Genomic DNA, 18,585 nt, shown 5'->3' with positions numbered 1-18,585 from the left:
CAACTCACTTAACTCTCACAGTTTCTCGCCCTAACTATGAGCAGCCCTCTTATTTTCTCATCCGTCGAGCGTGAAGCGAAAAGAAAAGCGCGCTGTTTTTTTCCACTCGCGCGCTCTTTTTTCCCTTCACGATCGACGGACTGAGAAAAAAAGATTGGCTGCTGGTAATCTATACCTTGCTCTCTCTCTGGGTGTACAAATGGGTGCTAAATAGCGGGAAGGAGATATACCCCTACTCCTTTCAGTGCGTCGGCCACGTGGCCCGCGAGTAAATCGTTAATTCTTCTTCTTTACGTTTTCAAGCCCCGAGAGTGCGGAGTGATTTTCGTCCACGTGGCCACTCCCTGCAACATTTGACGTGACAAAACGGCAGTAAGTATTGATGTATGTAATTATGTAACTGAAACGGCGACATAAGACGGATCAAAAAAAAAAATAAATCGTTAGGTCGTTGTGTTTGGGTTAGAGAAGAATAGCCAGTAACCAGGAAATGGCCGATTGCTGTACAATGAGGTAGTGACCACGTTGAAACCGTTGCGAGCAATGTAGCAAAAAAAAAAAAGTAAAGGTCTGCTACAAAGGATACAAAATAGGGTGGACAGGTGTAATACAGTGGCGGTTCCGGGCAGCATTGCAATTTAAAATATTCACATGATTTTATGTGCCATGTGCACATACCGTAATGATTCGATTTAGCGCCCTCCTTCCAATAAGCGCCCCCTTCCGAATAAGCACCCCCCTTCGAATGTGTTTTTGTAAATAAGCGCCCCTACTCCAATAAGCGCCCCCATTCTTATTAGCGCCCTCATTCTTATAAGCACCCCTAATATTCTAATAAGTGCCCCTATTGTGGATAACTGGCCCTATTGAAGTCACTGACGTCAACTAGATAAACTCCTGACCTTTCACCGTACAGTTCATGTATATATTTACTGTTAAAATTAAGAATTATTTTAAAAGTAACTGAACTTTTAACAATTTCTAACTGTTACAGTTCCTGTTATTGTTAGATACATTTGGTTGTTTCTCAAAAAATTAAATAAGCGCCCTGTCCCGAATAAGCGCCCTGTCTCGAATAAGCGCCCTCCCTTGAGGTGCCAAAAGTAAATGAGCGCCCCGGGCGCTAAATCGAATCATTACGGTAAATACCTTTTGTTATTAACTGTACATAGTTCTACCTGTTATCAGAAAAACCGATGACTCACAAATCGTGAAGGACATCAGTTTCTCAACTTTTATTTACATGGGAATTCACGAGTCTGCTAATGATTGTTTCTTTAATCGTGTTGTGTTTGTGAATTAAAAATGCAACTTCCTCCGTGAATTGCTAAGTTCGCCACCGACCGCTAAAAATAAGCGCCTACCGCATGCGATTCTAAGAACAATGTTCGTTGTTGCCCTTCTGTTCCATTGCAATATTGTATTTCAATTTTAGGTCGTATTTCTTTGTTATTGGCTTCTAGTCGTTGAAGAAACTGTAACACAAGTTACAATACATATTACTGCTATACATCATGTAGCAGTACTGCCATTCATTGACAGACCAGTAAATTCCTTTAACAACTGTTCAACATCCTTTCTCGTTTTCAATGTATTGGCCTTCCCTTGAAATCTTCCTTTCTTCCCTCCACCTTTGCCTTGCAGGAGGGTAGCAATCCTACAAGAAACAACAAAGCTCCGTATTCATACAGCATGTCAAAACAAACCTCGTTTCCAGGACTCTAGATTCGCGATTCTGAATTGACTGTCTGAAAGTATGGGTTTAGAGCAGTTTTCAATTGAGTGTCGTTAAACCCAAACCAAAGTAATTACTCTGGCTAATCACAAAGGACACAGACAATCCAGTGAACCAATCAAAACTCGAAGCAAATACATGTAGCTGGCACGATGCGCGGGAAAACGTGCGCGAGCGAGTCACGATTGGTTTTGGTTTTACTACTGATTGGCGGAGAAAGTGGCGCGAGATTTTTAAGCCAATCACTAAGCGTAGTAATGCAAAACCAAAGCAACGCAATTTACTTTCGACACTCAAGTGAAAACCCCTCTATCATTTGTTTGGAACAACCTTTCGGAAAATGTTCACGTGTGTCAAATTTGCATGTTAGGGCATTTTAATTTTATCATGAACCCTCCCTAATTTTATATTCCTTTGCAGTTTTGGAAAAAAGAGCAAAGCATACGAAGTAACAGCAAACAAAATGATAATCAACTAATTTTTTCGCTTGCTCGCTGACGCAGCACAACAGAAACCAATAGTTTTATTATTATATGGACGGCAATGGTTTAACTGCTACGTTTTCGGCTAGAACGAAAACGGGAGACGTTCGGATACGTGTGTCGGGTTCTTAGATCAGTAAAAACTTGTCCGAATACTTACTTAGGTCCTATCTGAGACACTTCCTTTTCATCTCCATAAAGAAGGAACTGCCCAGGCCCTTTGTCAGGTCCAACGGTCACAAGCACGGGAAGAGGCTACAAACAACAAAATATAGCTAGTTTAGTATTTGAAAGGCACCATAACATGGAATCACCGAAACATAGCCTCTGAAAAGAAATGTTTTTATTTAGGAGTAAGAGCACTAACTTGATCTGACAATTCATTCACCAGTGCATTCATGTAGTCCATGTCTCCATTTTCTCTGTAACAAAATAAAAAACACATGTGGTGTGACCTGAGATCGGGCGATCTGAACGCAGGTTTATAATAGCCAATGGCGCAGGAGAAACAATTATGAAAAATGCTCAATACTGTTCTCTGAAATTGGACATGACAAGTTTCTGCATCTATTCAGGGATTTCGGCGGAAAGCCACGTTTACAACAACAACAACAACAACAACAACAATCTTTTTTTTCGTTTTAATAAATTCTACTTGAAACATTGGTTTCTGAGTTGACAAAGACCTTGAAAGTTGATGTTTTGCAAACATCTGGTCACACATTTCCTTTTTTATGTGCGCAACAAAACAAATTTTAAACTTTTACATATCAATGAATACGATCTAAAACGAAAAAGGATACAAGCCGCAACACAGCAGCGTCTTGCATGCAGCTGGAAAACTTACAACTCAAATGAAAAGAACGAAAAGAATCAAAGTTTTCTTAGGAATTGGACTGCATTCGTACAAAATATCGGTACCGTACATATTATGCCGCAAACTTATTGATTTTTTAATCACCTGTGTATGTAAAGGTAGGTTTTTGCATCACTGGTCTTCTTCAGGTGATAAGCTTCTAACTGTGCAATCTCTTTTAGCTGAGACTTTGTAACCTAAATGTCAAGGAAAAACAAGTTAATTTAACATCAGCTAAATTTCTACTAACAGAAGTCCTTGATACATCTTGACCGTAAAGCTATTTTCCAATTAAAAGCGTTAGTCTCACCTTATTTACAGACTTGAGAGAATTTTGAATCCGATCCACAGCTACAGCATGGTCATCTGGTCCAACACTAAACCAAATGACATTTTTATTATATTTACTGATAAACTAATTACACAGTTTTTATTGGTTATATTTATAACGGCTAGCTAATAGAAACAAGATTACCCACAGAATAGAACCTGTTCACGGTACCCTCCATTTTCTCTGGTTTGTCAAGAATATAAACGGTGAGGGATTTGAATGAATGCTAAAGCTCACACGCTATAACTAAGAATAGTTGTGAGAATCATTTATGAGTACAGAAGGAAAAGAGCAACTACATTATACTACCACAATTGCCATTCAAGATCGAGCAGATCGCTTTTCACACCACAGAATAAAAACATGTTACTTCTGAATGTTTGCTTCATCTATTCTATTTCTCCATAAGGGGTCCTGTGGGGGGGGGGGGGGGATACTCATCACTTCAAGACAGTGTCCGTGTTGATCACCATAATAAGATTACCATAGACAGCTGGGCAGGTCCCACGGATATTCAGGCCTTTACTGCCTTGTAACTTTTCAAGATCACTTGCACCGTCCCTCACCTTAACAGTCTTGTCAATGATCTCTCATTATCTAAAGCCTTCCCAAGGTACTTTAAAACTCTGTCTCCTGCAATAAAGAATAGCCTGGTCCCCCCTCGCATTGATTCTGTTTCAGGGAAGAGCTTGATTACCTAAAGAAAAAAAATAAAATCTAATAATTATTTACAAGTAAAGAAAAACATTGTAAAGTCTGTAATCCAGTTACGTGTAAGCCAACTGCCATCTTCCAATAAGTGTTCTCATTACATGAAAATGACTTTCAACATTGTATTTCATTTGTTTGATTCATTGCTGACCATTAACTGTGCCTGTTTCTAGCACCTTCAGTGGGAAGTCCTAAAGTTGCTGGAGTAGAGAAACCATCTACAAATGAACTTAGTCCAGCAAACCTTTTTGTAGGAAAGATGGATTTCTGAAGTTGATTAGTGCTGTTAGAAATAAAACTTAAATTTTCCACTTCTGTATTTGGTTGGGAACACTAAAAACAGTAATAAAATTAAAAAACTTTTAAATTAAGTATTGAAAGTAAACACAACAATAACATTAAAAATTCCAGTCAACACCTGTTAAGATTAAGAATCTTAAGATACGATATTTAATGCTATCTTTGTAATTCTTGCACTATTTTCTATTAATAATAACTACTTCCATTTGTTTGGCTAAGTGCATTTTTCATTTATTTTACTCAGACAACTCTATTCAGTTATTGCTCTCTAACAAGTAGAAATTGCTATCAAGGGACCAAAGGTGGACTGGAGGGGGTGGCCTGGGGGTGGTGGAAGGTAAAAAGTTAAGAAGGTGGGAGCACCCATGAGAAGCTAGAGCTTTTAACCCCTGCACCCTGTCCCCTGTCCCACACTTCAGAAAGAGTACACCATAAAGATGCTTGATGCTAGTGTAAATAATCAGATGAGATAGATCTTATTCTCCACAAAGCTGGGGGTCTCATGAGTTAGGCAGAATAAGAAAGAAATGAGAAAATTGACAAACCTGGACTTGACTAAGATTAGTAACATGAGTACCACAACACATATTCCGGTCAATACCTGGTAATTATAAAGCAAACAAAAACAAGCCATCAAAATGTTTACTTTATAATAATTATTAGTAAATGACATTCCACAACTTTGCAACAACATCAAATTAACACTGACAATACACATAATTGTATTGTCAGTGGTACATAGAAAGTTATTGACATGTGATTTTGTATTTTGCTTTTTGTGGAGTTCCAAATAAAGGCAGTACACATACCCTACTCAACTGAAGAGCAATAAATAAACCAACATGCAGTCTCCAGTTTCAAGATTATTGGAACATGAACTCATTAAAGGACAATAAGAAAGGCCACTTAAATAACACTCGCCTGGTATTTCTATCACCCTCACTGGACCTACATGATCATCAGGAAGACCTCTGGTTGTTGCCTGATGGGTAAAATTCAGTTTAATTAATGTGTTGCTAAAAGGTTGAAAGAATTACATGTAAAAATTAATAATGATAAGTGGCACATGCATGCATATTCAGTCAGCATTAAACACAGCTTTAATCTGAGAAAGCCACCAGTAAAATTGATCGGAGGAACAATGTGGCTCATCAGTACCTGCACTCAGCTCTGGTTTCTGTAGCAGAAAGTAACTGGCAATATTGTTACCCTCCCCTCCTACCTCTGCCTGGACAGGATTGCTTGTCCACAGCAGGTTATTTTACCCCTCCCCCATCCAGGGACGGCGGAGCAGTTTTCCAGGTGGGGGGGCTGACTAGTGACTTTAAGTGGGGGGGCTTAAAAGACTCTTCTCTTAATAAGTCTTTATTTTTTCGGAAAAAGTGGGGGGGGGGGGGCTAAAGGCCCCCCAGCCTCCCCCCCCCCCCCGGCTCCGCCGTCCCTGCCATCCTGGGCAGCATTTTCTCAGCTTGCCTCTGTCAGCAATCGCCAATACCCCTGGAAACAAAGAGACCCCAAGAATGCAAAGCAATGACTCCAGCGAGGCTTGAACCTGTAAGGTTACTTAATCTGGAATCTAGTGTACTAAACAGTAGGCAACCATTGACAGTCTCTCATTAGTAAAAATAAATCAAATGTTCATGTAGTTGTGATTAATCACTTACATGTTCCAGTTCAGGACATGAAGCACTGGGATACACATGTACATTTACAGGTGTATTGTTTCTAATAATCTCATTGGCTTTCGTCTCTATCCACTCCATTTCTTCAGCTGTCAACTTTTTGCAGTTAAGTTCTATATGGGAACGTAATTTTCCCATCTCCCTGTAAATTGATCAGTTAAAATGAAATTGGTTTAAGTCACACCCTCTTTCAGTGTTTGTGCATAGCAGCTTTCTACTGAGCATGACCTTCTGAACTTGTGGGCTCAGTGGTATGCATTGGTTTTGATTGGCTCATTTCAAACAGCGCGTCAAAAGACAATGTCGAAAGATGGATGTAAAAGATAGCTATGCATGTAACACTGAAAGCAGGTGTAAAAATTTCTTTATGAATTCTTATTGAATCTCTCTTGCTGAACCTCACTAAAAAAATACTACTGGTAACTAAACAATTACCAGAGCATGTTTCCAGTAAAATACATACCAGGAAGTTGTTTCATAACCAAACTTGTTTTCAATTATTGCAGATACAAGATGCTGTCCTGAAAATGATCAAGCCAAAAAGGCAACAAATTGCAGTCAAACACACATTCTATAGTCTGTAGAATCCTAGCAAATCCTAACAATCCTTGACTGAATGGCACTAACAATAACAAAAGTACACCTGAATGTTGCTGCATGTGATCAAACCTTCTTGACCAGTCGACAACAAGATCAACCTCAGTTGCTTCTGGGATTGCTTCGGGAATGAAATGGATAGCATTTGCTCCTTGTCTTATGACCCTCATTACTTCAATGCCATTAATCTGTTGGGCAGAGAAGATATTAAGTAATATAACCTCCTTCATAAAAATCTCACATGGGCATGCAACTACCCAGGGCAAGCAAAATTTGAGAGCTATAGCTCTGAAGGGTAAGCTGTTTTTTTTTTTTTCATGCCCGGTATTGGCTATAAGCATTTTGCCAGGTACCGCTAGCCCTAGCCTTTGTTGCAGACGAATTAAACCCTGGTATAGCCGTCTGCAAACAAGTGACCAAAAGCTTGTTACACCCCCATGTGTTACCTGCATGGGTTTTCTATAATAGCCTCTGATTGGCTCTCACATATAGCCATTCTTTTGTGCACAGTGATTGGTTGAGTGGATCTTGTGAAACCATTGGTGCACTTTTGACAAATGCCAGATAACCCTTCAGGGGGTGTGTGTGTGTGGGGGGGGCAAACTTTTTGTCGCCAGTTCACAGACGGACTATACCAGGGTTTAGTTCGTCGTCTACAACACAGGCTAGGTTTAATAGCCCAAGCAATAATATCATTCACAAGCCCCCGATTAATAATGTACACTAGCAACAACGCATTTATCTATACATTTCTAATCTAAGCCTATAAAGTGAGGTAGGACAGGAGGGTGGGAGCTGGGGGAAAAAGGGGGAGGCTGGGGAAGAGAGGGTGGGAAGTGGGAGAAATTAAGAAAATTGTGCAACATTTCACTACATTGTGCAATAGAAATGGCACAAAGAGGAGAGAACCACTACAGAAAGGGGTGGGAAGCAGGACTAAAAGGTACGGGAGATGGGAGTAAAATTAATGTGAGTAAAGTGCTGCAGGAAGTTAAGGTGGCTGAATACAGTTTTTATGTGGCTCAAAGGCGCACACTACGATTTTATGCTTGACGTCATTATTGCTCGCGCAGCCTAAAATGGCGCTAGCAACTCTAAACAGAAATGAAAAAGAGTTCCATCTGTTTTACCCCGCTTTACAAAAGAATACTTCAAAATACTTTCAGATAGGTCTCGAAACCTGGGACCGAAAACAATACGACAAAAATGTGGATACACAACCGACAGAGAAGTTCAATTCTGTCTTTCATTATCGCTCGCGAAGCATAGCGTCATATTAGCGCGCACGCGCAATTTGATTCGCTTCGGAGGTTGCAAAACCCAGATTTTGATCCAGATTTTCTCGAAAACCTACCGTACAACATATTATGAAACTTTCACAATAAAATTCAAGGGGTGAACCACGTCCACGGCCAAAATTTTGAAAAAAATCTGTAAGACAGATTTTGAGCTATTTTAAAAATTGGCAAAATATTACATTTTCCTATTTTGCGAAAAATCTGTCTTACAGATTTTTTATATTATGCATGAATGATAAATCAAAGCCAATTTCTCATTTCTGAAATTTTGAGGTAGGGTCGTACGGGTAGATTTTGAGAAAAACGCCATTTAAACTACTAGTGCCAGTCCCCTCGGAAGCACACTGCCGTTCATTTAAGCTGTTTATTAGCATTTTATTTTCCAAATATCGCATTAGATGGTTTTAGGATGTAACAAACAGTGAAAAGAGAAAGACAAAACTTTTCTGGAGATTGTACAAGAGAGTTTAAGGTTGGACTGATTTGCCCTTTCAAAACTGTATTAAGCCACCTTAAGCCCTCCCCACTATAAAGAAAGATAATGCTTTGGTTAAAACTCACTGTTCCACGATCATCAGGCTGTTGATGTGATCATCCATTTTGAAAAGAAAAGAAAATCATTATATTAGCTTAAAATAACTACAAACAGCACTCTCAGTCATGAAAACTTAGCCAAACAGAGTCGCAAGCAGACATAAGTTTCCAACTTGCCTCTAGTAAACTTATGACCAAGTTTGGCCAGGACTTGCAAATACTATGTATCCAAAATCCCTAGTTGCCCATTACAGCAACTTACATCCCCTTAACTGATGAAGATCAAATTTACACCCAACAATTGACGCAGCAAGTTTTCTACCTTTTGGCCATCCAACTCAAGTAAACAAGGCCTTGTTACTTTGAGAACTAAATGACAACATGGAAGCCAATATAAATCAATCTAGCCAATCAAATTAACCCCTTTAAAATCCTTTTGTTATGATATACTGGTAGTTTAAAATGGTTGATTTGATTGGCTAGATTTAAATGTTGTTAAAATCTAGCCAATCTAATCAAAGGCCCCACCAGCTAAGAGGGACAGACAGCTCTGGGGACCTAAACTACATAAAAGCAGGTCAACAAGCGAGGGCTAAATTTACAATGTGGGGAAATTTGTGTGGCTGACGTTCTATATATTCTACTCCTCAAAAATGAAAGGGAATAAAAATATAGCCTAATTATTCTTTACCAAAATTTTTTCACATAACATTTTGTCCGCCAACTCTCACCAATGCACGGCATATCCAATTGAACGTTCAGAAATCCAACCCAGTCAAACACCAATCGTTCAATTGAGTTTGGTAATCGAACATAATCAAACTAACAGTAAAATTTGATCAATCAAACAAAATTGAACGTTTTGATTACCGAACAGTTGACAACTGTTCTCAATTGGGTTCTCTGTTGGTCAATTGGGGGGGGGGGGTACTCCTTGGAATTTTTGGTGGGGGTGTGCCACCCGCATCTCCAAATCCAGACCCAATTTCAGACCAAAATATGCCATTTTCCACAGCCGTTTTCAGACCATAGCATATGCATCAGTGCTGAACGGAAGTCAACGTAAACATGATGAATAGGTAAAAATTAGCTGGAATGATATATTTTCTATTTCTCTTTCTCTCAACAGTTACTCGCCCCGGTTGCTGGGAGAAAAAATATAAGATTATAAGCTTTTGTGAACGTTCCCCAGATAACCATACCCAATTTCAGACCAAAATGTTCAAAATCTATACCCGTTTTCAGACCAAAACGGCTCAAAAACCATACCCTTTGGGGTGGCACATACCTAATATATGGGAGTACCCCCCCCCCCCCCGCAGGTAACCAAACTCCTGTTTGCTTATATTGCGGACATTTGGATGATGTACTGTCTTCCTGATGAGTCCTACATGGTTTACTAATCGATCAAGAGACGGCCAGAGTCCAAACAAAATAGAATCGGATTGAGTTCAAAAGAGTTTGATTGGTTCGAAAATCGAACTCACATATGCTTCTTTTAAGACATACCAATTGCGTTTACTGGGTATATAAGGTTTTGAGTAATATCTAACAATAAAAACTGCTTGTTATAGCATATTGTAGTGTATTGTTAGTGAGCAATATTGTAATTTGTAAATGTAGTGTATATCTTTCAAATAGTTTTTTATTTATTGTTTTTTGCACAATCAATAACGTCTTTTTGTGTTATTTGCATCATTAAAAAAAAAAAAAAAAAAAACAGATGTTCGATTTTGTGTTCGATTTTGTTCGATTACCGAACCAAATCGACCGACTAGTGTTTTTGGTTCGATTTCGTTCGATTGGATAAGCCGGGCCCATTTCACTGCACTCACCATATAATCAAGCAGTGTAAGCCGAAACCAAGAGGTTAGAAATTCAATGAGGAATAGTTCCGAAGAAATGATATGCAGAAGAACGGTAGGTTGGCTTTAAAGGTTTCAAAAATCAAAATTTCTGTTTTTATGGAGCCGAACCCGGGCCGGAGTGGAGCAGAGGTTTATACGTCCCCCGGGTACGTCCTCACATGATCTGCATGATGCGATCGCCGCGAAAGTCTCCTGACCAGTTCAGCGACTTTCGGGACAAAGTAGCCGTCTTTTTGTGTTACAGGTTACTTACCTAATATGTTATCACGTCATAAGAACAACAATAAACCTACCTGACCTCCTCCTTCAGGAAATAACACAGTGTCCTCGAGGATGAGCTCGTAGGCATCCTTGCCGGCGAGTTTGCCGGCTCTACAAGATACCACTTTTGTCTTAAAATTTCTAAGAAAAGAATCGTGTTGACACGCAAAGACCATGCTTATTTGTCGGTGTATTAGCAAATTATTCTTCAATATATTTACGTGTAGGAAGGAATAGCTGCGACGAACTAACGGCAAAAGAATCATACAAAACTCGAGCCAAACTTTGCTCTTGTTTACGGTGTGCCAGCAACTTTCCAGCGGTTGCCGCCATAATTTATAAGTTGTAGGCATTTAATTTGAATTTCGCCGCTCCTTCACAACACAGGTCCCATGGTGTAATGGTTAGCACTCTGGACTTTGAATCCAGCGATCCGAGTTCAAATCTCGGTGGGACCTCATATTTTTTTTTTCCTTTTTTTTCTAAGGTAAATCAATATTTTTTTAGTCATGTATATCGTGGAAACATAATTTAACAAGATAACAAATATTACAATTACTTTCTGGGACGTAGGCGACCACAGAGCTAGAGGGATGTCTGAAATTCAGGCTAGCCACAAGCTAGAGAGCATCTATCTTCCTATGTAGCTCTATAAAAACTACTGAAGAGGAAATACTGGCATCATTTCTTTATTTTTATTTTATTTAATCCTCTAAATAAAATTTGATAGAGGCATCAAAATCGGGAGTCCCCTTTTCACTGTTGGTTTATCAAAAAATATGACCCTAAATTATGTTATTATTTTAATATAATAAATTTAAAAATAAATTTAACAATTTATTAGGGCACTGGGGTTGGGAGCAACATAATAGGAGTAGACACTATTTCAGCTTCACTGTACAACAGACAGCATATACAAGCCATTGGGTTTATTTTACAGGTTTCAGGCGTGCATCAGCATACAGAAAATAAAGGTTCTTGCTACTGTAGAACCTGTTTTTTTAATACATAGCATATACAAGCCATTGGGTTTATTTTACAGTTTTTTAGGCGTGCATCAGCATCAGAAATAAGGCTTGCTACTGTAGAACCTGTTTTTTTAATACATAGAAGTCATATGGTTATAAACCATATCTACTTTTTCCAGTAATTGCCATGAAATATTTTTATCACAATGAAACATGTATCAAGAGCTGATCAACCAAAGAAATCAATGCTAAAAAAATCCTGGCAGAAAATCAGGGTAGGGACCTAGGTCCATGCTCCAGCAGCCTGTCATAATTGGTGGTGGCATTTTTTTCAAACAGTCACACTACATTACCCATGATGCAACTTTGCTCACCAGGGCCCAAGGCCTGTCTCTCTCAAGAGCAGAAATATTTCATTTCTGGATCATTCATAGCCACCCAAGTACCAGAAATTCCATGTTCCTTTAACAAATTAAGATCATAATTATAATACACAGAATCCTCAAGGTAATGATCTTTATTTGTTGCAGCAGCCTTAAGACAATATGTATTATTATGTATATCAAGCTGATCACAAATTACTTGCAGTGTAACCTTGTTATTAATTTACAGTTCAGAAAGTAACCATGCTTATAACTTCAGCACTTGGCCGATCTTGAAAACCACTCACCAGATTCCTTCCTGACTGACAATCCAGAGGCCCTCAGACTCCCAGTTTAACTGGAATTTAGAAAGTTGTTTTTTGGGAGAGATGCTTACAGTCAAACCGGATGTTCTTTTGATGGGAACTTTGCAATGTTGCCGCGCAATGTTCCAATATTGATTGACAGTTTGCTTGTCGCAACTTGCAACTTTCAATTCAAATTTGCCTGAGCAAGTTGCCAAGTTCCGGTTTTCATTTTGCCGTATAAAACGAGGTTGTACCACCTTTGTTTCAAAGAAACAGAAAATAATTGCCCCGTATTCGACTGTTCGTCAACAGAATGTGAGAAATAAGCGACAGGCTTAGTTTCATTGCTAAGTTAGGAATTACGTTTCAAAATTACAAACGTAAGCCGTAACTTACGGAGCAAATTTGAATTTTTAAGCGCAATTCCAAGTTTGGCGATTTCAACTAAGCCTGTCGCTTATTTATCGCAGTCTGTTGATAAGCAGTCGACATTAGGACAATTATTTCATCCTTCTTTGAGACAGAGGTGGAATTATTATGTTTCATACGGGAAAAATGAAAACCGGAACTTGGCAACTTGCTCAGGCAAATTTGAATTGAAAGTTGCAAGTTGCGACGAGCAAACTGTCAATCAATATTGGAACATTGCGCCGCAACATTGCAAAGTTCCCATCAAAAGAACATCCGGTTTGACTGTAAGGGCCCACAGATGGATTTCTCACGCATTCCTAAGGTGCTAAAAGAACATGCCCTGTACAAGCTACTGTCGCTTTCTGTAAGCGCCAGATGTGCAAAAAAATTTCCTTTCAAGCACTTCTTCAATCTTGCTATATAAGATGAAACAATAATAAAGTCAGATTAACTTGAATCCAGAAAAAGCAGTTTTTTTCATAGTTACATGTTTCCTTATGGACAAATCAATATTTTAAATCCCTCTAAAAAAAATTTTCCATTATGAAATGAAACCCATAATTACATAGAAACAAAAATTAATAAAGATCGTGACACTATGAATGATTTTCTGATAACATGCAAAACATCAAAAACTTTAGATTTTTTCTTTATAATTTGTCCACGTGACCATGGGCGTGGCCCAATGACATCATATTTGTGTTCTGGACTGAGTAAAAGGTTCAACCATACCTAAACAAGAAAAATTGCTAAAAATACAGTGAAACCTCGATTAAACGTACCTCTATATAGCGAAGTCTTCGATATAATGAACGATAACCTTCACCCCCAGTAACAGTAAAATATATGGAAACAAACCTCAATATAAGAAACCTTGTTATAGCGAACACATTTTGCCAGTCCCTTGGCCCTTTGTTATATCAAGGTTCCTCTGTATATAACCATGAAAGTCCTTAACAACGGGTCCAAAAATATACGTCAGTGGGTCCTTAAGGTCCAGGATTTGAACCCAGGCCACATTGGGGTGAGGCAAACAATCGAGTGCACCACTGCACCATCCTCGTATCCCCAAAAATACACATTTAATTTTTTGAAAAATTTAAAAGAAATTGTTCACAACAATTCCTTTGCCCATAAGCTGAGAAACCATTCCTTGTGAAACCTGTGGATAAAAAAAGATTGCATTTATTTAAAGAGCAGATGCCATCAAACTTGTCATCAACATTTCATAGCTATAGTCTGCTGAATTTAAATGTTTCTTGAATGTAACCCTTCCAACTCACTCAAGGAAGAAGGCTACTTTATTAAACAGAGGGGAAGTACTAGTGGTGGGTTATAACCTGGGGGTGGATTTACGTCCTGGTTTTATATGACCCTGTTTAAGAGGACAAACAGAATGGTCTGATTTTCGTAAACTATTCATACATTGTCTTAAATGATATTCTTACAATGCAACGATTTCTAGCCATCTCCAGATTTTTGTACTCTGGGGGTTGGCAGGTATGCTACTTTACAAATGGATGTTCAATAAGACTGATGGTCTAGTAAAATCCTATATACAATGAGTAACTAGTACATAACAAGATTAAGAACATGGAGGTACTTACATGGCAACCCTTGATCCTAAGAAGCTTCAGCTTGCAACCTGGTGACAGGAATTCTCTAATGCTCTGATCAGTGACGTAGAAGCACCAGCTCACATCTAACTCTGTCAACTCACAAGACTGCTTTGCCAATGAAATGACACTCTTGTCTGTTACTCCATAGCAGCTACTCACATGGAGTTCTTGAAGAGTTGAGCATCTCTCACTCAAGGCCATAACACCCACATCAGAAATCTGAAAAGAATTACAATTACAGATATGAGCCAGCATTAGCTCTACAAAGATTTTAAGAAGAAATTCCCATCATTTACAAGATGTGGTCTGTCATTATGCATTTTACATATCAGAATCAAACAATCAAGTTGTCAATCAATCAATCAATGTGTAAGTTTATATTACACGGATCTTAATGCCTCTGTGGAAGGATCATTGCACAAATTCATATAAAATACTAGTAATTCCATTTTTATTTAGAGCTTTTTATGGCTGGGAAAATATAAAAATTAACAGCTCTATTTCACATCTTTCCACTGAATAACCAACTGCAGCTTAGTTTTATAAGAAACTAAAGGATATTATAGCATTTGCAATTGTACCCTTAATGTCAATATCTGTCTGGTCTGTTCTATTCCATGGGTTGGGTGGTGAGGTGAGATCATACACATGGATGGATAGCGGCTGCTATAGGCGCCTTATATGCTGATGTCCGGTCTCATCCCATAGATTTGAATTGTAATTAAAGCGCATTGATCATGAGCTTTGTAAATCAGGGCTGTCACTAATTTTTCAAGTAGGTGGGGAAATGAAAAATGTAGCCGGGGGACAAGAGTTTTCTGTTTGAGGTCGTTGTTGAGGGGAGGGGGGTAGAGTAGGGTTTAGGAAGCAAAAAAAATTGTTCCTAATACAAATTTGTTTTTATGCACTTTTTACACCACGGTAACTTACTACTTTCTCTTTCTCTATATATATGGCATTTGACAAGAATCTGACAATTTTTTTGAAAGTTATCGTTTATTTTGGGATTTGAAACGGCCTGAGTTGTAACTAAGGGCGTGACACAAAAGAGAAGTTGAGGAGGACTGGGAATGAGTGAAAGTAACTCGTGACCGAGACCAAGAACAACACGGCGTCGGGAACGTGTTGGGAACGTCAAACTGGTTTGTTTTTGTTTGTTTTTCTTGAACGAAAACCACGGCTTTGAGAACTTCACACAACGAAACTTTCTGCACTTATGTACAATGCACAGACAAGCCAATGTTTTGTCATACAAAGTACATGTAATAATGCATACAAGCCCTGTATGAGTGATCTGTGTTTATTAACATGGAGCTGATTAAAACAGCATTAAAACAGGCAAGAGGACACATGTATAATGTTGCAAGTTTACAGTTAACTGATCGCCTATTTTATTTGTGTTGAAAGTGTTCATGGTGGTGGACAAACCCCCCCCCGACCCCCGACTCCCCACCCGGACCCGGCCTGGCGGTCCACTTCCTCCCGCGTCGTCCCTCTCCCCCTCGGTCTATCTCGTCGGGCACTCACTCACTCGTCCTGGCCGTGCGCGCGCCGGGTCCTGGGAGTCGGCTGGGCGGTCGCTGGGTCAGGGTGGCTGGGGGCGGTGTCAGTGTAGTGTGTTCTGGGGGTCCGGGGTTCGGGCTGGGTGTCCTGGGGGTGTCCGGCTGGGGGTCGTGACCAGTGTTCATAGTTCAACTATGAAAAGTCCACGTGTGACTATTACTGGGTCACATGCGTCTTGTGCAATCTCCTTCATGCATCATCCCGGCGGTCGATTCGAAAGAGAAATGCTGAAGCCCAAACTGTTGTTTCTTCAGTTAAACATAATCTTACCTTGAAGCACAGCCAGAAGATAAGAAAGAATCCAGTTTTATTCGTTTATCCACTTTTGCCTTCCGTTTTTCGATGACATTTTCACGTGGAGCCGGAATCTCCGACAACAAGAGGATCCGAATGAAACTAACACTCAACATTTACGCGTTTTCAATCACAGCCTCGCATGAAATGTCAATCCCTCTCTTTAAAAGGTGAATAATAATTTGTTTTAATAAACTATTGGTTTGTTTTTATTCACAATTTTGTTATTTGATGTATTTTTCACTTTCCACGTTTTGGTTTTATATCAAAGTAGCCGGGGCTCAAACTCGTTTCAGCCGGGGAAAATCCCCGGCCCCCTGCCCTTAGTGACAGCCCTGTAAATGCGCTATATAAGCACCCATATCATCTGACTACCTGGCCAACCATTTACTGGTAAATAAATGAAAAAGCATCAAAGATCACTTGCGTACATTGAAACAGCTACTTAGATCCAACTCGGCCAATTGTTTGCAGTACCTTGCTACTTTTTTAAGCGCAGCATCAGTTACACCCTTACATCTGCTTGCAGTTAGCACAGACAGCTTGCTACAGTTCCTGGCGATCACAAACAAGTTCTCTTCTGTCACACACGGCCAACATGAATCAAGATGGAGAATTCGCAAATTGTTGGCATATGTTAGCATATGTTTCAATCCATTCTCCGTCAGAGTAGCTTCATAAGGAACAAAATCCAAACAGATCACACTTCCAAGATACTCATTCACTTGTCCTCGCCATTTTCGAGAAAGTCGTCGACACAGACACAAAGATGTCAAGTCCAACCAGCCAAGAATCTCGAAAATAATTTCATTTGGGAAAATTTGGATTATATCCGAACGTGCGAAACAGCTGTTCCTTACATCCATCTTAGTTAAAATGACTCATTCAAATTTTGATCGCTGTTTATGGTTAGTTATGTAGACGCCATTAACTCACCGTTGTACGAAAGCTTATTCACTCAATCTCCACGGCTTGATAAGGTAAATACGTCTACTATATAGGCTCTTTCTACTAGTGTGATGGTCTGTGATGCGTGATCTAAACTGATTTGCAACCTTTTTACCGGGATAGAGACAATCAAATCCCTAGATCTTGATCATCAGTTGTTCCCCTTTGCATTCTTTAAAATTTTCCGTTCAATTCGACGCAAAAGAACTCAGAAGGTACGTGCCCAGTACGTTCCTTTATGATAAATCGTTCCCAAAACGTCGAATACAAAAAGTGGCAGGCGATCGTGCCAAAACAAAATCGACTGCGGGATAGACTGGGTACAACCTTCGAACCCAGTCCACTTCTCCCTGGGTATGATCCTCCATTGAAAACTAAATATCTCTTCCAAGTCAAGCCAAGACAGTCATTCACAAAGAGGGTCCTGAAGGGGTAAAATGGGAGCTGGGATTTGCCTCTTTTTGGGCTGGGAAAATGGGATTCGTGCACTGGGACTGGGATTTTACCACTGGGAATGGGACAAACACTTTGAAAAATGGGAATGGAATTTCTCTTCTTTGTGAGACTTGCTAGTCTCTGACTCTATAATTTCACACAAATACTCGAATTATCCCACTGTGATGACACAAAAAGTCAGTATTTTTTTCAGGCTTTACGCTGCGGTCTATTTATACATGGTTGTGTGGAGATATGTAATATATCTTCGAGTGTTCAACGCGAAGGCTCACGATTGAGCGCAGCGACGAGTGAGCTATCGATTTGATAAATTTCATATCTCCAAGCAACCATGTATTATTTTGTTTATTCTATAAACCTACTAATAACGAGGTTTTTGATGATTTTCCGAAGATTTCCGACTAATTACCGAAGATTTCCGAAGATTTTCAAACTGTCATCCGAAGGTCATACGAATAAAACCAACCTCGTTCCCAGGGCTTTTCCCTTGGTGATTTAGAACTTTTCCCGCCCGTTTCAAATCACCAAGGGAAAAGCCCTGGGAACGAGGTTGGAATATTGGAAGGCTGGTACAACGAAAGGAGGGCAGGAATGTTTCCGAAAATTTTCCGAAAATTTCTGAACATTGCTGAAGATAGCTGAAGATTTCCGAGAGAAGGTCCGAAGATGTTTCAAGTAATATTGATAAACTTTGGCTCATTTACCTTTAAAACATGGCAAACTTGTCAGCACGTGATTGGTGATATGGTAATTTGAGTGATGTTCCGACTGATCATTATGAATTTGATAAAAGTCTTAGTGGTGTGGACAGTGAATATGACACAGAAGAATTCTGTCTTGATTTTGATTTCGAATCTACAGAGATGATTAGTGATGCAGAATCTGTAATACTCGATGAGATGAGAAAACTTCACAAGATACTGGTGCCATTAATGTTTCGCTTGAAATAAATTACGCAGATTGCAATATACAGTCAATATGATAAGAGGTCCAATGTGCAT

The 18,585-nt window shown here is 39.3% G+C and overlaps 2 protein-coding genes and 1 non-coding gene across 4 annotated transcripts; 1 reads left to right on the top strand and 2 right to left on the bottom strand.

Moving 5' to 3' along the window:
- Positions 1-1,173: 1,173 nt before the first annotated feature.
- On the bottom strand, positions 1,174-10,967 carry LOC144660655 (alanyl-tRNA editing protein Aarsd1-like). Its single transcript, XM_078521338.1, has 13 exons — positions 10,688-10,967; positions 8,554-8,571; positions 6,741-6,882; positions 6,561-6,618; positions 6,080-6,239; positions 5,337-5,397; positions 4,961-5,016; positions 3,971-4,101; positions 3,384-3,450; positions 3,179-3,270; positions 2,585-2,639; positions 2,378-2,472; positions 1,174-1,657 (listed from the first exon to the last, which is right to left on the bottom strand). The coding sequence occupies exons 1-13, from the start codon at positions 10,919-10,921 to the stop codon at positions 1,513-1,515; spliced, it is 1,314 nt and encodes a 437-aa protein (XP_078377464.1). The 5' UTR covers positions 10,922-10,967; the 3' UTR covers positions 1,174-1,512.
- A 74-nt stretch (positions 10,968-11,041) lies between these two features.
- Positions 11,042-11,113, top strand: Trnaq-uug (transfer RNA glutamine (anticodon UUG)). The gene has a single exon. It is a non-coding gene; the product is annotated as a tRNA-Gln (tRNA).
- Positions 11,114-11,569: 456 nt separating this feature from the next.
- On the bottom strand, positions 11,570-17,110 carry LOC144660657 (uncharacterized). 2 transcript variants are annotated; one of them, XR_013572128.1, is made up of 4 exons: positions 16,612-17,110; positions 14,312-14,542; positions 11,747-13,866; positions 11,570-11,648 (listed from the first exon to the last, which is right to left on the bottom strand). XR_013572128.1 is itself a non-coding variant. In XM_078521340.1 (3 exons), exons 1-3 carry the CDS (start codon positions 17,044-17,046, stop codon positions 13,804-13,806), a joined length of 729 nt encoding a protein of 242 aa, XP_078377466.1. In that variant the 5' UTR covers positions 17,047-17,110; the 3' UTR covers positions 11,570-13,803. The 2 variants fall into 2 exon arrangements, 1 of the variants encoding a protein (XP_078377466.1); XM_078521340.1 differs by having other exon boundaries at positions 11,570-13,866.
- Positions 17,111-18,585: the final 1,475 nt, after the last annotated feature.

This window comes from Oculina patagonica, chromosome 7 (assembly GCF_052425735.1).
Source record: "Oculina patagonica isolate OP01 chromosome 7, crgOcupat, whole genome shotgun sequence".
In the NCBI taxonomy this organism is placed as follows: Eukaryota; Metazoa; Cnidaria; class Anthozoa; order Scleractinia; family Oculinidae; genus Oculina; species Oculina patagonica.
Note: the sequence above shows the minus strand (reverse complement) of the source record. Positions and strands in the feature narration are given on the sequence as shown.

Coding starts and splice junctions, on each gene's coding strand:
- LOC144660655 (XM_078521338.1), bottom strand. CDS start 10,921: ATGATTCTTTTGCCGTTAGTTCGTCGCAGCTATTCCTTCCTACACGTA. Junction 6,619..6,740: donor TCACATGCAGCAACATTCAG/GTGTACTTTTGT, acceptor GATCATTTTCAG/GACAGCATCTTGTATCTGCA. Junction 3,451..3,970: donor TCATTGACAAGACTGTTAAG/GTGAGGGACGGT, acceptor CATTTGGTTTAG/TGTTGGACCAGATGACCATG.
- LOC144660657 (XM_078521340.1), bottom strand. CDS start 17,046: ATGGATGTAAGGAACAGCTGTTTCGCACGTTCGGATATAATCCAAATT. Junction 14,543..16,611: donor ATCTAAGTAGCTGTTTCAAT/GTACGCAAGTGA, acceptor AATTCTTTTCAG/ATTTCTGATGTGGGTGTTAT. Junction 13,867..14,311: donor TTAGGATCAAGGGTTGCCAT/GTAAGTACCTCC, acceptor TTTTATCCACAG/GTTTCACAAGGAATGGTTTC.